At 41.1% G+C, this 20,221-nt stretch overlaps 1 protein-coding gene across 1 annotated transcript in view; it reads left to right on the top strand.

The window, feature by feature from the left end:
- LOC102373348 (sperm-associated antigen 16 protein) overlaps positions 1-20,221 on the top strand; it is a 723,196-nt gene that overhangs the window by 601,767 nt on the left and 101,208 nt on the right. The window contains exon 9 of the mRNA XM_006034344.3: positions 12,538-12,664. Within this exon, the coding sequence (XP_006034406.3) occupies positions 12,538-12,664 (127 nt within the window). The remainder of the gene's footprint in view (positions 1-12,537; positions 12,665-20,221) is intronic.

The raw sequence follows: 20,221 nt of genomic DNA, 5'->3' as shown, positions 1-20,221 counted from the left end.
CCTGCTTCTACCACTGGAGTAGCTGTTCACTAATAAAAACAAATGAGAAATTCACCACTGAGTTCAGTGTGAAGTGGAACAGGTCCAATGACATCACACAGAAACACTTTATGAATTGGCATTAAAGAATAGTTACCATGTTAGACTTAGCTACTAGGACTGTGCGAAATGGCTGTGTTTTGTTTCATTTTCAGATCTTGGGGCCCCAGCGGGGAGCAGTATGGGGCCATGGGGAGGGGGATGGCTGCTGCCCTCCATGCAGGCAAGGAGACACCCACGTGGATCTCTTATCTCTGTCATGCCGGGTCATGGGGCAGGGCAGCAGCACAGAGCAAGCCTGCTAGTCCCTGCTGCATGACTTGGCTCCACAGGGAGCAGAGATTTCTTCCAGGAGTCTCCTTGCCAGCTCTGCCCGCCCCATGCTGCCCCAGCAATGTGGGGCAGGTAGCGGTGGCAAGGAGACCCCAGTGCAGATCTCTGCTCCGTGCAGAGTCAGGTCATGCAGCAGGGCAGTGCTGGTCCCTGGCTCCTCAGGGAGCAGAGATCAACACCAGGGTCTCATCACTGCCACTGCCTGCTCTATACTGCCCTGGACCTCTGCGCCCTACAGAGCCAGGTTACGTGTCAGGGACCAGTGCTGCCCTGCTGCATGACCTGGCTCCACAGGGAGCAGAGATCTGCTCCTGGGTCTCCTCACCACCACTGCCCACCCTGTGCAGCCCCGGATCTCTGCTCCCTGCAGAGCAGGTCACATGGCAGGGACCAACACTGCCCTGCTATGTGACCTGGCTCTGCAGGGAGCAGAGATCCACACTGGGGTCTCCTCACCACTGCTTCCCACCTCGTGCAGCCCCTGCAAACCCAGCTCTGAAACTCTGAAATTTTCCAAAACATTTCCAAAATGTTTCTGAAATGTGGCAGATGCCTCGTTTCATTTTGGAGATGTTTCTGAGCTTTCCATTTTGATTTGGATTCGGTGTTTTGGGTGCTGAAATGGGCTGAAACACCTCTGAAACAAAATGGCTCACAAAATTTCGCACAGCCCTATTAGCTACCTTCAAAATACAGGAGGAGGGAGAAGAGGCAGGGCATATATATTCAAGTTTGCTAAGATTCAGAGAAGAAAATTGCCACAAAACAATTAAGTTGGTGTCTTCTCAGAATGTGTTACAAAATTATCCAACAAGGCAAAAAATATAAGTTGTTAAAAATTATTTGTATCTTATTATTTAAAGGAAACTTTTGAAACTATTTACAGACATCATTGCTTTAGGAAGAGACACATCACAGTTAAATTATGAGATTTATAAAGTTTCATTTTTCTGAAGGTGGTATAAGTTAAGGCTGTAACAATAACAGTGCTGGCTTTTAAAGTTGCTGAGTCAGGACAAATGTATGTAATTATGTATTAATAAAACATTATACCATATTCTGGGATCCTTTTTTCACTTGGTTATTTTTAGTGGTGATGTCTTTACTTTGATATTAATGGAATAAAAAAGAAGGCAAAAAGTGGAGCATTTTTTCTCGTATTTATCAGTAATATCTATATTGCTTCAGGGGTCAGTTTCTATTCATAAGCTTATTTTATTGTGTGCTGGACAAAGGGATGGAGCATTCAAGCTCCCACAGTGATAAATTAGGGCCCAACTTGATCCAGCTAAAGAAATGAGAGTTTTGATACTGATTTCAATGACAACATGATTGGAGCACTGTGCTGGTATAATAAGACTGCAGCTCCTCCTGTTGTTAAACTCATAAGTAGTTTCACTGAGCTGAAGTGTGAATAAAGAGAGGAGGATTTTATACTTAATTGTAGTTTTATCCAGCAGTACATTTAAAACATACTCATTGAATAATGTAAAACAGTTTAATTTGTCAGATTTAATAACTTGAGTTTGTGTTGATACTGATATTAGGGTGTATCCTGAGGGTTGCCCTGAACTGAGCAAGTTCTCCAACATATACCTTACCTTGTAACCCATATCAGTCATCCATATCTTGCTTATTTGCAAGAGTGAAGCCCTTCTACAAATTGGTCTACAGATTGCTTGTTTCTACTTAGGGGCAGTAGAGACAGAAAGTTGGATGTAGAGGGCCCAGAAGTTAGGAAAACAGATTTGTGGAATTGCTGGTGATGAACATACTATGAACCTACACATAGCCCCATTAAAGTCAGGCTTCTACCTACACAAATCAGGGAAAAATACAAAAATAAATAGAAAAATAAGAATAAAAAGCATGTAGGTATTGTATTGTAGCACTTTTCATCTTCAAAATGCTGCATAAACATTAATTAAAAAGAACATAATTTGAATATCCAGAATTGGAAGATAGCTTCATTTTATTGAAGGTATGTAATAAAACATCTTGTATGGGGCCAAGTGGCTCTTTGACACTATCATGTCCATCTACTGGTATATCTTTTGTAAGATAAATACGCTTGATAGAGAAAAAATGTCCCCACACATCAATGTCTTATAAAACTCTGGTTATGTTTAGTGAAATAATAGGTCAGGAAAAATGTCTTTGTCCTAAATGATGGTAGGCACTTTTTACTGAAATACTGGTAGTTTTACATTCTTGACATGAATAACTGGATGTGTCATATGTGAAGCTACCTAAAATAAAATAGAGGTGATAAAATGTAAAGACATGATAGGATGTATTTATAACAGCATAAAACAAACTGGCATTTTAATGTCGTAAGTCAGCCCATTTGCTATACATGTCCATTGATCTTGGCTAGAAAATGTCTGTGACTGATTTAAACATATTTGTGAGATAAAGTCATATAGTGGGTAAGTGATAGGAGGTGTTTTTGTTTTTTTGGTAATATACTTTTAAATGGCACAGTTCTGTTAACATAATAGAGTTGGATGCTGAGTGTGCTGTGCTGTTCTGCAAAACTTTCATAGAACTATTGCATGTAGATTCATTGCAAATTACCTTTTGATGCAAATTTCCCACATGTTTGGTTTGGTGGCAATGACAGCTTATATGACAATGTGTTATACAAGACATATGGAAAAGGAATTAAGTGTAGTGGTTTTCTGACTGAGAAAGGAGCTGAAGAGAAAGAGATGCTATTTCAGACTGCTAGTGCATTTAATATATTTGGATGGATAGCATGTAAAGAGGGCATAGTAGAGTCCCTGTTTCTAAGCACATGCTTAAATCTCATTAACTTCAATTGATCTGCAGTATGTGCTTTTAATTTTTCTTCTCAAATGAGGTCTCATATGGCATTGGAATAAACTAATGCTGTGTATAGTTACCTCATAAAAGTCGTATCAATATATCCATATTTTTATTCAAATCTGAGCATACAAGAATTTCAATATTTAACATTTCTTTTTCTATCTTTTATTAATTAAAGTCTATTGAGCCTAACTTTATTTTAAGAGAAACAATTCTTCTAGGCTTAATTGCCAGCCTGTGTTGATTGTTCATCATGAACATCACTATGAACTAATGCTTTATACTTAAAAATTTATCCCACCGCATGGCTTTTGTAATTTTCAAAATAATTCTGAGTTACAAATCCAAAATAATGCCCACCAATTGTTATTGTAAAATTAGATGGCTTCCATGAAGCATGGAATACAGAATGCATGTGTATTAAAGGCGATGGCTAATTTATACTTAACTATTTAAGTAATTTCATTATCTTTAGCTCAGCTGAACAATCTGAGAAACAAAATTGCTTCCATCTGCTTTTTTACTTTTTTTAAGTGGCATTTGAACACTCCCACATCCTTCACCCCAAATGTTTACTAATTAGTCAGGTTCCACCAAAAAAGAGATTTAAAAAAAATATTTCATAAATTTGGGATTACTTCTCATTGCCTTCCACATTTCACGTGCACCAGGGCCACATTTTTGTGTTATGGTCTTCAAAAATAAGGGATAAATACATTGTTGCTATCTTTCCTCTGAGCATGCTCCCTACTAAGACTAGTCTGTGTTTTTTGAGGCTTGTTCTCCACAAGCCATCTGTCTCCTTTGAAACACCATGTTTTCAAGTATTATTTTATGTACTTGCACCATGTCATCGTATAGAATTATAGAAAATTAGGGTTGGAAGGGACCTCAGGAGATCATTTAGTCCAGGGGTTCCCAACCCCCAGGCCGTGGACCAGTGCTGGCCCATGAAGGGTCGGCTGCTGGTCCACAAACTGCAGCCCCACAGAGCCAGGTGGAGAGGCTGTGACTCCTCCTGCAGGGCCCATGGCAGCAGTTTTGGCCACTCCCCCACCCGGGGGGCTGGAACTAGCTTTACCTGTGTTCCGGCAGGAAATCCTGGCCACGGGGCTCTGCGTGGTGGTCCGCAGTTTGCTGGACCATGGACACTTCCAGTCCACAGTTTTCTGGGCTGTGGCATAAAATGGTTGGGAACTGGTGATCTAGTCCAACCCCCTGCTCAAAGCAGGACTATTCCCAGCTAGCTCATTCTAGCCAGGGCTTTGTGAAGTTAGGCCTTAAAAACCTCCAAGGATGGAGATTCCACCACCTCTCTGGGTAACGTGTTTCCGTGCTTCACCATCCTTCTAGTGATAAACTTATTCCTAATATCCAACCTAAACCTCCTTTGCTGCAACTGAGACCATTGCTCCTTGTTCTGTTACCTGTCATCACTGAGAACAGTCTAGCTCCATCCTCTTTGGACTCACCCTTTAGGTAGTTAAAGGTTGCTATCAAATCATCAACGTGTTTCCGTGCTTCACCATCCTTCTAGTGATAAACTTATTCCTAATATCCAACCTAAACCTCCTTTGCTGCAACTGAGACCATTGCTCCTTGTTCTGTTACCTGTCATCACTGAGAACAGTCTAGCTCCATCCTCTTTGGACTCACCCTTTAGGTAGTTAAAGGTTGCTATCAAATCATCTCTGGGCACATCTACACAAGATGCTATGTCATTGTAGCAATGAGCTACGTCACTGTAGCTCATCACTGTGGCAAAATAGCTTTGGCGGGCACTAACTGTGACGCCACGGCTATGTAACTGTAAGAATGCCCAGTATGCTGCTAGCTTTCTTGGCAACAAGGGAACGCTGCTGGCTCATATCCATCTTACTGTCCACTGTAACCCCCAGGACTTTTTCTGCAGAGCTGCTGCCCAGCCACTCAGTCCCCAGGCTGTAGCAGTGCATGGGATTCTTCCATTCTAAGTACAGGACTTTGGACTTGTCCTTGTTGAACCTCATGAGATTTCTTTTGGCCCAATCCTCCAATGTGTCTAGGTCAATCTGAATCCTAGCCCTATCTTCCAGTGTATCTACTACACCCCACAGCTTTGTGCCATCTGCAAACTTGCTGCGGGTGCAATCCATCCCATCTTCCAGATCGTTAATGAAGATATTGAACAAAATCAGCCCCAGGACCAATCCCAGGGGCACTCCACTTCATACCAGCTGCCAGGTAGACATTGAGCCATTGATTACTACCCATTAAGCCTGACAATCCAGCCAGCTTTCTACCCACCTTACAGTCTGTTCATTCAACCCAGACTTCCTCAGCTTGCTTGCAAAAATGCTGTGGGAGAAGGTATCAAAAGCTTTGCTAAAGTCAGGGTATATCACATCTACTCTTTTTCCTGCATACCCAGAGCAGGCTATTTCATCATAGAAAGCATGATTTGCCCTAGGTGAATCCATGCTGACTGTTCCTAATCACCTTCTCCTCCAGGTGCTTAGAAATGGATTCTTTGAGGACCTGCTCCATGATATTTCTTGAGACTGAGGCTGACTGAACTGTAGTTCCCTGGATCCTCATTCTTCCTTTTCTTAAACATGAGCAATATACTTTGCCCTTTTCCAATCATCTGGGACCTCCCCTGATCACCATGAGTTCTCAGAGATAATGGCCAATGGCTCTGCAGTCACATCAGCCAACTCCCTCAGCACCCTCAGATTCTTTGCATCTGGCCCCATGGACTTGTACACATCCAGCTTTTTAAAATAGTCCCTAACCTGTTCTTTTACCACTGAGGGCTGCTCACCTGCTCCCCAAGCTGTGCTGCCCAGTGCACTAGTCTGAGAGCTGACCTTGCCTGTGAAGACCAAGGTAAAAAAGGCAGTGACTACTTCAGCCTCTTCTGCATCCTCTGTCACTAGGTTGCCTCCCCCATTCAATATGGGACCCACACTTTCTGTGATCTTCCTCTTGTTACTGACATACTTGTAGAAACTCTTTTTGTTACCCTTCACATCCCTTGCTAGCTGCAACTCCAGTTGTGCTTTGGCCTTCCTGATTTCATCCCTGCATGGCCAAGCAATATTCTTACACTCCTTTTAAGTTGTTTTTCCAATCTTCCACTTTTTGTAAACTTCCTTTTTGTGTTTTAGCTCACTGAAGAGTTCTCTGCTAAGCCAAGCTGGTTGCTTGCCACATTTGCTATTCTTCCTGCACCCCGGGGTGGTTTGTTCCTGCACCCTCAGTAAGGTTTCTTTATAATACAACCAGCTCTCCTAGACTCCTTTCCCCCTCAGATTGGCCTCCCAGGGGATCCTGCCAATCAGTTCCCCAAGGGAGTCAAAGTCTGCTTTGCTGAAGTCCAGGGTCCATACTCTGCTGCTCTCCTTTCTTCCTTTTGTCAGGATCCTGATCCCAGTCATCTCATGGTCACTGCTGCCTAACTTGCTGTCCACTTCTAAATCCTCCACCAGTTCTTCCCTGCTTACGAGCAGTAGGCCAAGAAAAGCATAGCCTCTAGTTGGTGTCTCCAAACACTTGCACTAGGAAGTTGTCTCCAGTGCTTCCCCCAAATTTCCAAGATTGTCTGCACACTGCTGTATTGCCCTCCCAGCAGATGTTAGGGTGATTGAAGTCCCCCACGAGAACCAGGGACTGTGATCTGGAAACTTTCCCTAGTTGTCTGAAGAAAGCCTCATCTACCTCATCCTCCTCGTCTGGTGATCTATAGCAGACACCCACCACAACACCACCCTTGTTGCTTTCCCCTATAACCTTAATCCAGAGACTTTCAACAGGACTGTCTTCAGTTTTATATGGAGCTCTGAGCAATCATACAGCTCTTTTACATAAAGCACAACTCCTCCTCTTCTTCTTCCCTGCCTGTCCTTCTTGAACAGTTTTCACCCTTCTGTGACAGTGCTCCACTTATGCAAGGTATCTCACCAAGTCTCTTATTCTAATCACATCATCTTGGGTCTTCCCCTCTTTTTGAATCCCTTCACTTCCCCCAACTCTTATGACCTGAACTTCTTTTCCCACATAGTCTTCTGGCTTTCTGGCTGTATGGCCAAACCATTTCAGTCTTCTGTCACTCAGCTTTTCCTCTGTGGATGTTACTTTTGCTTGTTGTCGCACCTTTTTTTCCTTACATAATCTTTCTTTCTTATCCATAAATTCACCTCAGTATCCTCATCTGTCTCACCATCATAATGGACATCTATTGTTTCTTTTTTTCCCAACCTGCTGATCCATACCATAACATAGGCCTTATCACGCGCATGTAGATTTTTCCTTTCACACAAATTGCCATTTTCCTGTCAAAAGCCACTCCATTCACCTCCCTCCACGTTATCCATGCCTTATTTTTTCTGTTACTAATTTCTTCATATTTCTCTCTATCGTCTTGTACAACAGACCCTGGATATATGAGCCTGCATTCACATGGTATATGCTGGTTATCCTATGCTGCAAATGTGACACCCTGGGTACATTAACATGTTCAAGTAATGCAACGCGATAAACTCTGGAGTTCTCTGAGCTGGAGTCAACTGTTCCCCAGCACAGTGTCTACACATTCACTTGGGACAGCAGCCCTGGGCTGGCAGCCGGTTTGTGGAGTCAGCCTCAGGCTCTGGGTGGTGGCACAGGGTGGCAGAAGGGCTGGCTGGGGTATGAGGATGCTGAACCTGTGGAGCCATGTGTCTAGGTGGCAGGCAGGAATCTGTCCCCCACCCGGTCACTGTCTACATGTGTGTTTTAGTGCAGTAAATGATTCTGCCATAAGATAGTACTATCCCTGACAGTACTAGCTGATGGTTGAGCTAATTAATTTACTGTACCCTAATACAGGCACGTGTAGCCTGTGATGCTGTACTGCAGAGCTAATTAGTCAACTGCAGTAAAGCACACGTGTAGATGTACCCCCTGACTGTCACAGGAAAATGCACGTGGTGTGTACTTTGATTTTTTTTCCACCTGCTGATTCTACATCAGGCTTTTCCCAGCTATGCCTCTGTATCCTCGAGTCACTCTCTCTCTCTCATTTGCTTTCTGCAATCAAAACCACATCACCTAGGAATGTGGTGTACCAGGGACATCCTTCTAAATGTCCTTTGCTAAATATTGAGGGCCAAAAAGTATAGAAATGGACTTATGATGGACCTTTGATATAGACCTTGTCTAGTAAACTCATGTTGTTTAGCCTTTATGCATGTTGTGCACAAATCTTAGATAGATTTCCCATACAAGTTGTTTCCTCATGCACCACTATCACTTTTATTGATACATGGTCATATGCACCTCCCATATCAATAAACACCAGGTGAAGATTTTTCTTGTTTCCTCTGTACCTCTCCATTTCAGCAAAGCTCACATCAATAATGTGTTTAGCTTGAATGCTAACTGATTATTACTTCCAATTTTGACACCTCAAACTTTGTTTGATGATCCCTTTCTGTAGTTTCATGGTATGGTTCATGAATGTTAGGCTTCTGTAATTGCCACCGTCTTGTACAACTTCTTTGTTCTTTAAAATCATGCACCATAAGCCCTTTCCCCATACATCTGGCACTTTCTCTCATAATTTGATCCATTAAAGAACTTGGTAAGGAAACTTACACCTTTGCAAGGCAGTGTACATTCCATGCCAGTATTGGTATTCTGTCTAGTTCTATACTACAGCTTTCCATTCTTTTTTTGTATGAAGGGTATTTGCTATTATTTTCTCCATTACTGATTTGACTAAGATTTGATTGACCAGAACTTTTCTGCACCCCTGCCTACAATTCTCTTCATTCTTAAGCCTGTTGAAGTAATTCTTCCACCTGTTTTATAACTTCCCTGACTCAGAAATCTTCCTAGAGTTGTATGTGGGATAATTCCTTGGTTGTTGCAAACATAATCTTATGGTTTGAGACGCACAATATCTGTGAGTGGGGGTTTTTTGTTTGTTTTTTCCGTTTTTGGTTTCTTTGGTTTGTGGGGAAGCAAAGCTAGATAAGATTTACCCCAGTGCCATTCTATGAGGCCCTGATGGGCAGGGTTTGAAAATAAGAATGTAAGGAAGATACATACTAACTTGGGTAAAAAAGATAGCCAAAAAAGAAACAAATGTCTGGCCACTCAGGCAACATCAGCACTACTAGTACACATCCCAAGCAAGGATAAATGGGAAAGGGTGGCATTTGATAGGCAGCCAGGCATAAGAATGGGGCCAAATTTAAAGTGTAAAGGCTGCATAAGTGTAAAAAGAAAAACAAAACAAATGCGACTCCAGCAGGTATATTTTAAGAAAAACACTATGAGTTGGCAAAATTGTATTTTGTTCCTAGTAGCTGCTGATTCCTGTTTGTTATATGCATTTGGAAATTATTTTAAGCGCATATTGAATGCTCCTGATTTTTTACCTACCTTGCATCTTTTGTAGCCATTAGCAATAAAATGGAGGTAAAAGATTACAGTCAGTGGGAGCTAGTAAAGATTTCTGGTTTTGCAGAATTTTAACTCCTTTTGCACCGTTGTTAACCATTATGCAAGGTGAAGATGAACTTGGATAAATACTGGAGAATCAGTCCAGTGTCACTATTTCATTTTCAGTGATTATATAGTTTATCAAATACTTTTCTACAGTATATATTATACACCTTTCAGTACAATTGTAGGGATGCAGTATATGTTAAGAATATAGTGAAATCTTCATTAAGTAAGCAGGCAGATTCTAAGTATTTTGAGTTGGGTAATATGAAATCAGCTTTCTGGAAAGCAACGTGGAGTGTGTGAAGCACATCATCTTGTAATCGGATTCTAAAAGAAAACACACTATGATAGTGCAGTGCAGAAAATCAAAGATTGCCATTCCCACTGAGCTAATGATATTGATGATGATATGTTTAATTTAAGTAGGATGATCAGCTTGAAGTTTTGCTGTTCATAATTATAACAAGCTGCCAGTGTTTGCCTGAAGCTGTTAGCAAGATTTTGACCCTGCTGGGAAAGAATTAAGAAGGTTTGGCTGACTCATTGTGGCAGGTGGCTCATTACTTCACCTGGATATAAGCAAAGTGGGAAGTGCTTTTATAGAGAAAAAGAGAAGATTGAGGATAATTAGTTCTGAAGTAGAAAGTTTGGGGTAGTCAGGTCTGGATTTGAAGTATGAATTAAACTTTGTGTTGTTTATTAACATTTCTGTTTAACATAAAATGAAGGGGGGAGGTAACTTGGGGTTTTTTTATGAGGAACAGACTGTATTTGAGAGGAGGTTGGTTACTGGAGCCCCAAAATTTGGGGCTCCCCACTACAGAAAGGATGTAGACTAATTGTAGAGAGCCCAGTAAAGGATAATACAAATGGTTAGGGGCCTGGGGGACATGATTTATGAGAAGAGCCTGAAGGAACTGGGCTTATTTATTCTGCAGAAGAGAAGACTGAGGTGGGATTTAATAGAAGCCTTCAATTACCTGCAGGCTGGTTCCAAAGAGGATGGAGCTGGACTGGTCTCAGTGGTGGCAGATGACAAAACAGGAAGCAATGGTGTCAAGTTGCAACAAGGGAATATGTTAGATATTAGGAAAACATTCTTAGTAGGAGGGTAGTAAAACAGGTTACCCAGAGAGGTTATGAAATCTCCATCCTTGGAGGTTTTTTAGACCCAGCTAGACAAAAGCCTTGGCTGGGAAGATACAGTTGTGGATGGTCCTGTTTTGAGCAGGGGATTGGACTAGATGATTGAAGTACCTTCCAACCCTCATTTTCTATCATACTGTGAAATTAAATTAAAAAAAGAGAAACCAAAGATCAGATTTTCATATGGAATTGCTGAGTACCTCAAATAAACAAGGGTAAAGTGTTACTTCTGGAGGTAAAATCATCCCAGTGTTTTGCTGGTGAATCCTAATGGGCCATTCTTAACTTCCCTGGGTAGCACCCCCAGTTTGTTACATCATTTAAAATGGATACAAAACCTGCTTCAGGGAATAGGGGAGAGGGGGGAGAGGTGAAAAATACCAATCTTACCATACATACATGGTTTTCTCTATTTTCTAAGCTAACCAAATTTCTGAGCCTGCTCAGCTTCTATCTATGAGTCTGTGCTTAGAAAGAGAAAAAGCAAGGGTTCAATTCTGCTGTGTGTTAAATCACTGGATCTGGAGCAACTGACTATAAAATAATGGGGTTATTCTAGATGTGTATGTATGTAAATTGGTAAAATTAGTCTGTTTGTATACAAAAATGTACTCCCATGGAAAAAGTCAAAGGTGCATAGCTTCAAATCAAGTATTTCTTAGCGCCGGTACAACATCCAGTTAAAATGTTCCCCCTTCCACTAGAAATGAACTTGCGTGTGAGAAATGCAATCTCATTTAAATTATATCTCAGCTTGAAGGGAAGATGAGTTTGTTTTATATAGCAGTCGGAGGTTCTCAGAAAAATCCGTCAGTCAGTTACCAGAGTGGTAAATTAAATCTGGAGAGTGAGAGCTCGCTCATCAGTACACATTGATATGGAAGTGGTAAGGGGGGAGAAAGAGAACTGCATCAGGCCTAAGTGTTTATGTTCTTGATGGAAATGTACAAATCATTTCCTTCCTTTTCACTGCTGTCATGGTCCATCACTTTAGTCCATTTTCACCTTGCTAAAGGATTCTGAATGGGCCTTCCTGGTTTGGCACCTAATTAATCTCTCACAAGTCTGTTCTTGCAGCTTGACTGCCTGGGATGCCCCATTTCTTATGTCAGTGACTCATGAACAATACTCTCTTTCTTCTCCCTGCCCTGTTGTTCATTCTCATCCCCCAAAACAGAAGATGTAGATTTCTGCTGCTTCTTTGGGAGGGAGGTGGCAGTTCTCTTATTCTTCTATTGTATAGGCGTATATATCCCCAGATCTATTGTCTTCTTTTCTTCTTTTCTCCTTTTCTCTTTCTCATGTAAAACAATATGATACTATGAGAAATAAAGTGGCCTAAATTGTCAAAAGTGACTGGTGATTTTTGAGTGCCCATATCAAGACACCTCAGAAGGTCCCAATTATCAGAAAGTGCTAAGCAACCACTTTCTGAAACTGGACTACTTATACAGTACGTAAAATTAAGCACCCTAAAACCACTGCTTGCTTTTGAAAATCCAGGCATGCATATCAGCACACATACTTTCTCTCTCTTTCTCACAGGCATGTGCACCCACACATGCACAATTTTTTAGCCTGAATTCAGCCTTTCCCTTCACATTAATGTCTCTGAAAATAACAACTAAGAAAAATAAAATATGATTTTTTTGGTCTAATCTGTTACATTCTGCTTGATGGTAAGTGCTATATTTCTATCATTGTTTTCTTTTATAGTGAGAGATGCAGATACACCATGCGTGGCCATAAGGATTCAGTTAACAGCATAGAGTTCCTACCATTCTCCAACACCATTCTCACCTGCTCTGCTGACAAGACCCTGTCACTTTGGGATGCCAGGACGGTGAGTAAGCTGCTGTTTTTTGCAAATTGGTGGAATTGTTCAAATACAGTGGTCATTTGAAATACGAGAGAAGTGGAAACTTGTCCAGAAAAGTAACAACCTACATAATGTAATTCTACTCAGTAATAGAATATAAATACAGCTATTTTATACTGACCAAAAAGTTATTACCATATGCTTTCTCTTTGGTGAGCTTGTAAATTTGTTGGTCACCTCAGTCCATGGGCTAATAGGTAGATATTCACATTACAGAAGAAAAGTTAGGCTCTGGATTGTCAGATGTTCTCTTTGTTGGTGAATCTAGGAGACAAGTTAGGGGCCTTGCTGTACGTGCTATATTAGTTCTATGGATAGAATGTTTGTCAGTCATTCTTTGATAAGTTACTGACAAATGGAAAAATGGGGCAGGAAAAATAGAGGACACACCAATGTCTAAGGCTAATATTTTGCTATTCTTTTTGGTAGAATGGCATTCATAATTTACTGCTGACCTTTCATTCTTTCTTAGTGGAAAATATTTCACAGTGGTCATTGACAGAAGATTTGCATCTCTCTCTCTCTCTCTCTTATTCTTTTCTATGGTCATTCTTAGTTAAGCATAAATGGATCAATAAGCATTGCTACAGTATATGCAGGATGGAATGTGCAGTTGATAAGTTTTTCTTTGTCCCTGTTGCTTTGCAACCTCCTGTACTTTGTGGGGTTTATATTCAAAACTAAAGTCAAATACCTGAACGAAATGATAAAGGATATAAGAACAAATATTCACTAGGAACTGAAACAGGAGGTATGTATTTCCTCTCCCATCTGGGGGTGGGGCAGGGGGTACAGAGAGGGGAACAGGGCAATAATTAAAACTAAGAGGCTGCAAAATCTGTTACTTTATCATGGTTTTCTGACTACACTTCAGGAATCCTTAAGTAGCAAAATGAGCTGCAGCCCTTTGGACACTTATCTTCTGCTGCAGCTCTGCTCTGTGGCAGTCAGAAGCAGTGGGCTTGACCTTGCCAGCCAGGCAGAAGCAAGGCAATAGCTTTGGACCTGGCCAGGACAGAGCTAGAGGGGCCGGAGCTAGAGCAGAAGGTAATACGGGAGGGGAGGGGAATGAGTAGAATGAGGACCAGTGTGAAGTCTCCCCCTTGCTCCTCCTGTACTGTACAACTCCCCAACCACAAGTTATGCCCCCCCAGCTGTATGTCCTCCTCCCCCTGCTATACAAGCCATCTTGGGCCCAAAGAGCTGAGTCACTACCTTGTTATTTGAATCTGACAATTTTTCCCCCATGTTGACCAAGGTAAAGAACCTCATCCCAGATCTGAGTAAATGCAGTAATTATGTGAGACTTAGAAGAGGAGAAGGGATATCTGTGTATTTAAGAGTCATTGCTGTAATAGTTATGCACATCTTAGTTGAAAAAGAAGCTCACATGAAGAAGACAGTGGAATATTTTTTAAGTTTATTAGCTAATTTCTGTTTATGGGGCCACAGAAGAAGACAAAATGGATGGTAAATTAATATATTGAGCATTCAGTGCCTCAAGATAAAATGAAGACTCCTTGTTTTCATATATGCTAGTTTCCAGGAAAGTTGATCACAAAAGTATACCTAATTTATACCCAGATATCAGTTGGCAAATTCATTATGAGCATCTACTTCCTTCATACTAAGTGATCAGGCTGTATTAAAGGTGTCTTCCAAGAAAGAAGATAAATGGTTTAATCCCATTAGTTTGGAACATAGCATTTTCTTACCTTTTGGGATCAATTAGCATTAAGGAATGCATTTAAAGATTATTTTAATAAAATGTAAAAATTGCACAGTAGTTTGTTTTCCTAAGAATAAGCTTCACATTAATAATCACATCCTGCTTGTAAGCTATTAGCTCTTTATCATTAAAGGAATTGCTAGTCAGTTGCATGTAATTTGAACAGACAAATCAGCTTTGTATTTTGGAGGAAAAGGAAACAAAAATCTTTGTAATTACTAAGGCAAAACTATAAAACAGCCTGCAGAATTTGGAAATGCAATAAATTAGTGGGTTTTTTTGGATATCACACAGGATTTGTCCCAACCATATGTAAAACATAATCTATGATATCTGCATTAAATTAAAAATGAAGGTTGCAGGTTGTTTTCAGAGAAATAAGATTACAAAAGGTAAAATAGTATTTAGAAGAACATGAATATTTCCAAGTTTTGGAAAGAAATGCATTATATTGTTGGATTTCACTGGCAGCATGCTAATACCAGGCCAAACTCCCCTTGGGATGACTGTATGTAGTTGAAGACACAATTCTGTGGTAGGAATCTCTTTCCAATAAAGCTGAAGGTTTTTATGCCAAGGTAAGCTGTTGAATTTATTTCTTCCCTTATGCCAGTTTCATAGAAAGACAAGTACATTCTGGCATTTCACCAGAATATTTTCATGCTGACACATCAGAGTGAACATCTTCTTGCCTTATGAATTGCAAAGTATATCCAATGATAAATGTAAGATTTGTTAAAGAACCTCAGACCCTGGGAGCACAAGGTTCACTTGCCTGGTTAATTCTGCTCATGATAAGCGAGCTGCCATTCATCTGTATCTCTCACAGTCTGATGAGTGATTTCTTGAGACAGTTGAATTTGTCTGGATAAAATAGAAACCAACCTGAATCTTTACTGTTCTCAGACTACCTACAGACTAATGTTTCCAACCATATGAATAATTAACAAAAATAAAACAAAGGAAAGCAGAATCTGATATTAGTTCACATGTATGAAGACATTCAATGTAAATATTACTCCTACTCCTTGTCCTTTTTGGGGCTGAACAATACTGTTCCATGTGCATCTTTTGTAAATAGAGATTTCCTGTTCTGTAAAAGCTATATGGTAATTTATATAGCAGTTGTCAAAAAGTCAACATTTACTAACAGTCATGCACATAGATGTGCACTTAACTATATCTATGAGGGTAATCCTTCTGACTCCCATGTGACTACTAATATCTCTACAATTAAGCACATACATTAGGCTACCAGGTGTCGCAGGTATCTTTGTATAGTAACAGTTATCAAATGTCGATTTCCCTCTCCACCCCCTAGAGGTAGCCATTAACACTCTCACTGGCATGTTGCATAATTTATTTCATTATCAAGGATTTCCTTCAGACTTTGTCACTTTTTTGCAGGGCAATCTAACAATTTCAAACAAGCGCTTTATTCTTCTCTTTATACTCTGTCTGCAGGAGAATGCTGGCATACTAGTACAAGTGATCCTGTTCCTTCCCACTGTGAAGCTAGCGTCCCTGGCATTGAAATAGGAAGACATTAAACATGTCATATTTTTAGTGTTCAGATTTAAAATGGCTTAAATAGTAGAACAATAGCTTAGCACAACAGTGACCATGTCTGTGTTCCAACTTGAGTAACCCATGGGCTAAATCAAAAACTAAAAGCTCTGAAATAGTGTGGTGTCGTTGGTGAATAATGGAGACACCAACCAAAGGGGGAGAAGAAACCTGGATGGTATTGTCCCAAACCCAGACATTTCTGCCTTAGCGACTTCAAATACCTGTTAATGTTAACACATTTTCATAGCGTTAAATAATGGCTTTGGCCATAAGTCTTTAAAGGGATTTGTATGGAAGCATTCTTCCCTCGCTTCAGATACCCTGATGCAGTCAGGGTATCTGAAGCACTGCAATTGCAGTGATGATGCAGTCTTTGAGGAATTCTTCTACTTGCCTCATAAACAGGTTGGCATATTGTGGGGCCATTTTGATGCCCATAGCTGTGCCCATGGTCTGGAGGAAGTGTTAGTTATTGAAAGTGAAGTTGTTGCGCGTGAGGATGAAGTGTGTAATTTCAGTAATATTTTTAGGTCTGTACTCTGAGTCTTTAAGTGACTTAAGGCACTTGTTATTTGGCTTAATGTTATGTCACTTTAGGGCAAGATTATCTCTAATCCACCTAATTTTGCCTTTGTTCCACTAAGGCATGGCCACTCTCCACAGCTGTTCCACCTAAGTTGAAGTCCTCCAGTATCCCAGGATGCATGGTCCTCCTGAGTCAGGGCAAGCAAGGACACTGGGGTGCAGCAGGGCTGGGCAGAGTGAGCACCGCAGCCCAAGAACGCCCAGCAGCCATGGTGCCTCCTGCCACTACTCAGACCAGTTCTATTCTCACCAGGCAAAGTGAGGCAGTCCAAGTGGTGTTGGGTGGTGGGGGAGGGAGCAGTGCTTCCCACAACTGCTCAAACTGGCTCACTGCTTCCATCAGGCAGAGCAAGCCAGTCTAAGCAGTAGCAGGAGGTGCTGTGGTCACTGGGCACTCTGGTGCTGTGCTGCAGTGCTCAATTTGCCCGTGGGAGCAGTGGGCCTGCCCTGTCCCTAGCTACTATTTTCTCAGGATAGAGAATGTTCGTGTTCACCATCCAATTAGGCAGTGTGTTGTTGGGGGAAGAGTAACTGCCTACTCTGCCTGCCCACTCCATAGTCAGTTTATGGGCAGAAAGATAACAGGACAAAGACAATTTAAAACTTAAAAATGGCTATTTGCTAGATTTTAAAAACAAGCAGCATATAAAAAATTGCACAGATCTCTGAGACAGTTTTGATTTTTAGATTCAAATCTACTACAGAGCTCTGCTAAGCCGATTAATGTTTGTGTGTCTTTCAGTGTAAGGTGTAACAAGCCCTTACACTTAACTTTTGAGACTGGGAAAGAGGAAAATATCAGAAAGAAACAACTAGTAAAGGAAAAAAACTAGTGTCAGGCAAAAAAAGGAGGACACTGGGCTAAAACAGACTGAATTACTAAAAACTTAGAATTGCGGTGGCAGTGGAAATATCAGATCACCTTACTCCTGTTCTTTCCACCCTCCACTCTCCATGATGTGACTTGTAGACTTTTAACACCTGTGGTCTGAAACAACTCATCAGTAAGAATAAGAGGAGAGGGTGTGTTAAGGGCATAAAGGGGTCCCAAACCCTGGGCTTTAAGAATGCTGTTTTCTCAGGATAGAGAATTTTTCTGTTCACCATCCAATTAGACAGTGTGTTGTTGGGGGAAGAGTAGCTGCCTACTCTGCCTGCCCATTCCCTAGTCAGTTTATAGGCAGAAAGATAACAGGACAAAGACAATTTAAAACTTTAAAATGGCTATTTGCTAGATTTAAAAAAACAAGCAGCATATAAAAAAATGCACAGATCTCTAAGACAGTTTTGATTTTTAGATTCAAAGCTGAGCTCTGTGGTTGATCTCAGAATAAGTGTTTTGTGCTGCCAAGCAGAAAAACCCAGATCTAAAATAAAGAAATAACTTTGAATGTGTGGACCCAGGATCATAGTCCCTTAGGTACCAGATCAGATGGATTAGTGATGATGGGCAATACTTAACCATGCAGCTGAAAACCATCAACACATTGTTTCCTGTTGCCTAACCCAGAGAGCAATACTATTTGTCAGTTTTTCAGGGAGGCCACTTGCTTTTTGTGTTTAGGAAAATAGAGGTGGTGTAAAGAGGACATCTGCCTGGGAGTAGATAAATAAATCTCTCCAAAATGGTGGCAATATCTGGAGACTGGGCTTAATTTTAGCATGTTCCCACAGTCTGTATGCATGTGCCAGTTTTTATGTCCAGGCAAAAGGAATGATTGGACTTAAAAGGAAATATGAAAAAGGTAAACAGAGAATTTTAAAACATTTAACTTGGCAAATAAAGCAGCCTGGCTAAAATTCAGTCTTCAGAATTTTAATAAAAATGTGCAGTGTAATCTGGCTACATGCATATTAAGTGTATGTGGATCAGCTACAGAAGATCATTGGTTTTATATATGCTACTTTTAAAAAATGTGTACATTCAGTGAACAGGAACAATACTGAATGCTGGAGAAAAATAAAGAAATATGCTGGGTAAAATATAGATTGAAAAGCATAGGTGTTATATAAAGAAAGACCATATAATATGATAAACTGATCAATACACAAGATATCAGATGGTAGCGTAACTTTTTTTTTTAGGTGAAGTTTCAGAGCTGTGATTGATGGTCTTGGAGGGTAAAGTTATTTAAATATATGTGTACAGCTACAGCATGGGTAGCAAAAATACAAGGTTCCTTTGAACAGCCTCAGTAACATGCCTCCAACAGTTAAGGATGTGTGTCTACATGAACAAACTTTGTGCTTTCTGCAGCTATTGCCTATTAATGGCAGTTGGGACAGAATGAGTTTTCTGAATGTTGTAGTGGGGTTGCAGTGTTGTTGTAGCTGTGATAGTCCAGGAAAGTTACGAGAGTCAAGGACTTTTTGTGATATCTTTTATTGGACCAATTGGATTTTTTCTTACAGGAACAGACTGATCTACTCATGCATTTCATGAAGTTGGAGATAATAATGATTTCTCTCACTGGTAACCTACATTGGGTTAATTTGTCTTCCCATTTGTTTTACACACTGGATCCCATTGATCTCGTTATAGCTGCATGTGGGCTTCACCTGTGTAGTTCTCATTGTAAGATATGACAAATGGATTATAGCAGGTAACATCACAAAAGTTTGAGGTCAGGGACAGGCATTCAAGTTGAACACTACAAATTTCAAGCTTCTCTGGAATTTGCAGTACTGGGAAATGTAGTGAGAGGGGCAGTGTACAAGCATTCCAGCCTTCTGACTGGAGAGCAGCAAAGGTAAGCTCTCCAGCTAGGGGGTGAGAGGAAAATCCTTGCTCCTCCCACACCCCATGGCAAACAGGCTGTTTCTACCTCTGGGAGAACCCACCCCCCCTCACTTCTTGCATGAACTGGAGCTGTGCATGGGATGGGAGGCAGCGTAGCTTGGCTCAGATGGATCCAGCTTCAGGAGAATATCAAGCATAGCTTTGGGTCACCCTGGTGCTGTGCACACAACAGGAGGCAGATGTGCCCATGGTTAGAACCCAGGTGACCTTGGTCTGTTTAGTAGAGGGCATTGGCCATGCTGCCTGAACAGTCCAGTCCCCTAGAGTGTTCAAGCAGCAGCAGGGTCCCCACAGGGCTCTCTCACCTGGAGCCACTGCTCTCCATCCCTCCCTCCCTCCCTGCCTCTCCTTTGGAGGAAGGAAGAGAGAGGGAAGACTGTGAAATAGGGCTGTACAAAACACTTGTGTTTCATTTTGGTTTCAGATTTGGCATTTTGATAGGACAGTGATTTGTTTTGGCATTTTGAATTGCTGTTTCATTTTGTTTCAGCTGAAACTGTTTTGAGTTTCTGTGCTGTTTTGTTGTTTCGGCCATAGGCTATAATGGGGAATGACTAAAGTGCCTATAACTTTGTCATTTCTTGCCAGATTTTGATGAAAATTGCAAGAATGGTAGTGCCTTCTGAGGGCATGGAGCCTGCCACATTTCAAGGAGATAGATGCAGGAGTTTCTGGGAAACTGCACCTCAAGGTGCTGGCCTGCAAAACTTGTGTCACGTGTGTGTGTGTTAAGGCGCAGCAGGGTGAAAACTGCAGGGATTGTAGCCCCTGCTGAGGCCATGAAGCCTGCCAGTTTTCAAGCAAATAGGTGCAGGGGTTTCTGGGAAACTGCACCTCA

The sequence above is a fragment of the Alligator sinensis genome, unplaced genomic scaffold, assembly GCF_000455745.1.
Source record: "Alligator sinensis unplaced genomic scaffold, ASM45574v1 scaffold1203_1, whole genome shotgun sequence".
NCBI lineage: Eukaryota > Metazoa > Chordata > Crocodylia > Alligatoridae > Alligator > Alligator sinensis.
Note: the sequence above shows the minus strand (reverse complement) of the source record. Positions and strands in the feature narration are given on the sequence as shown.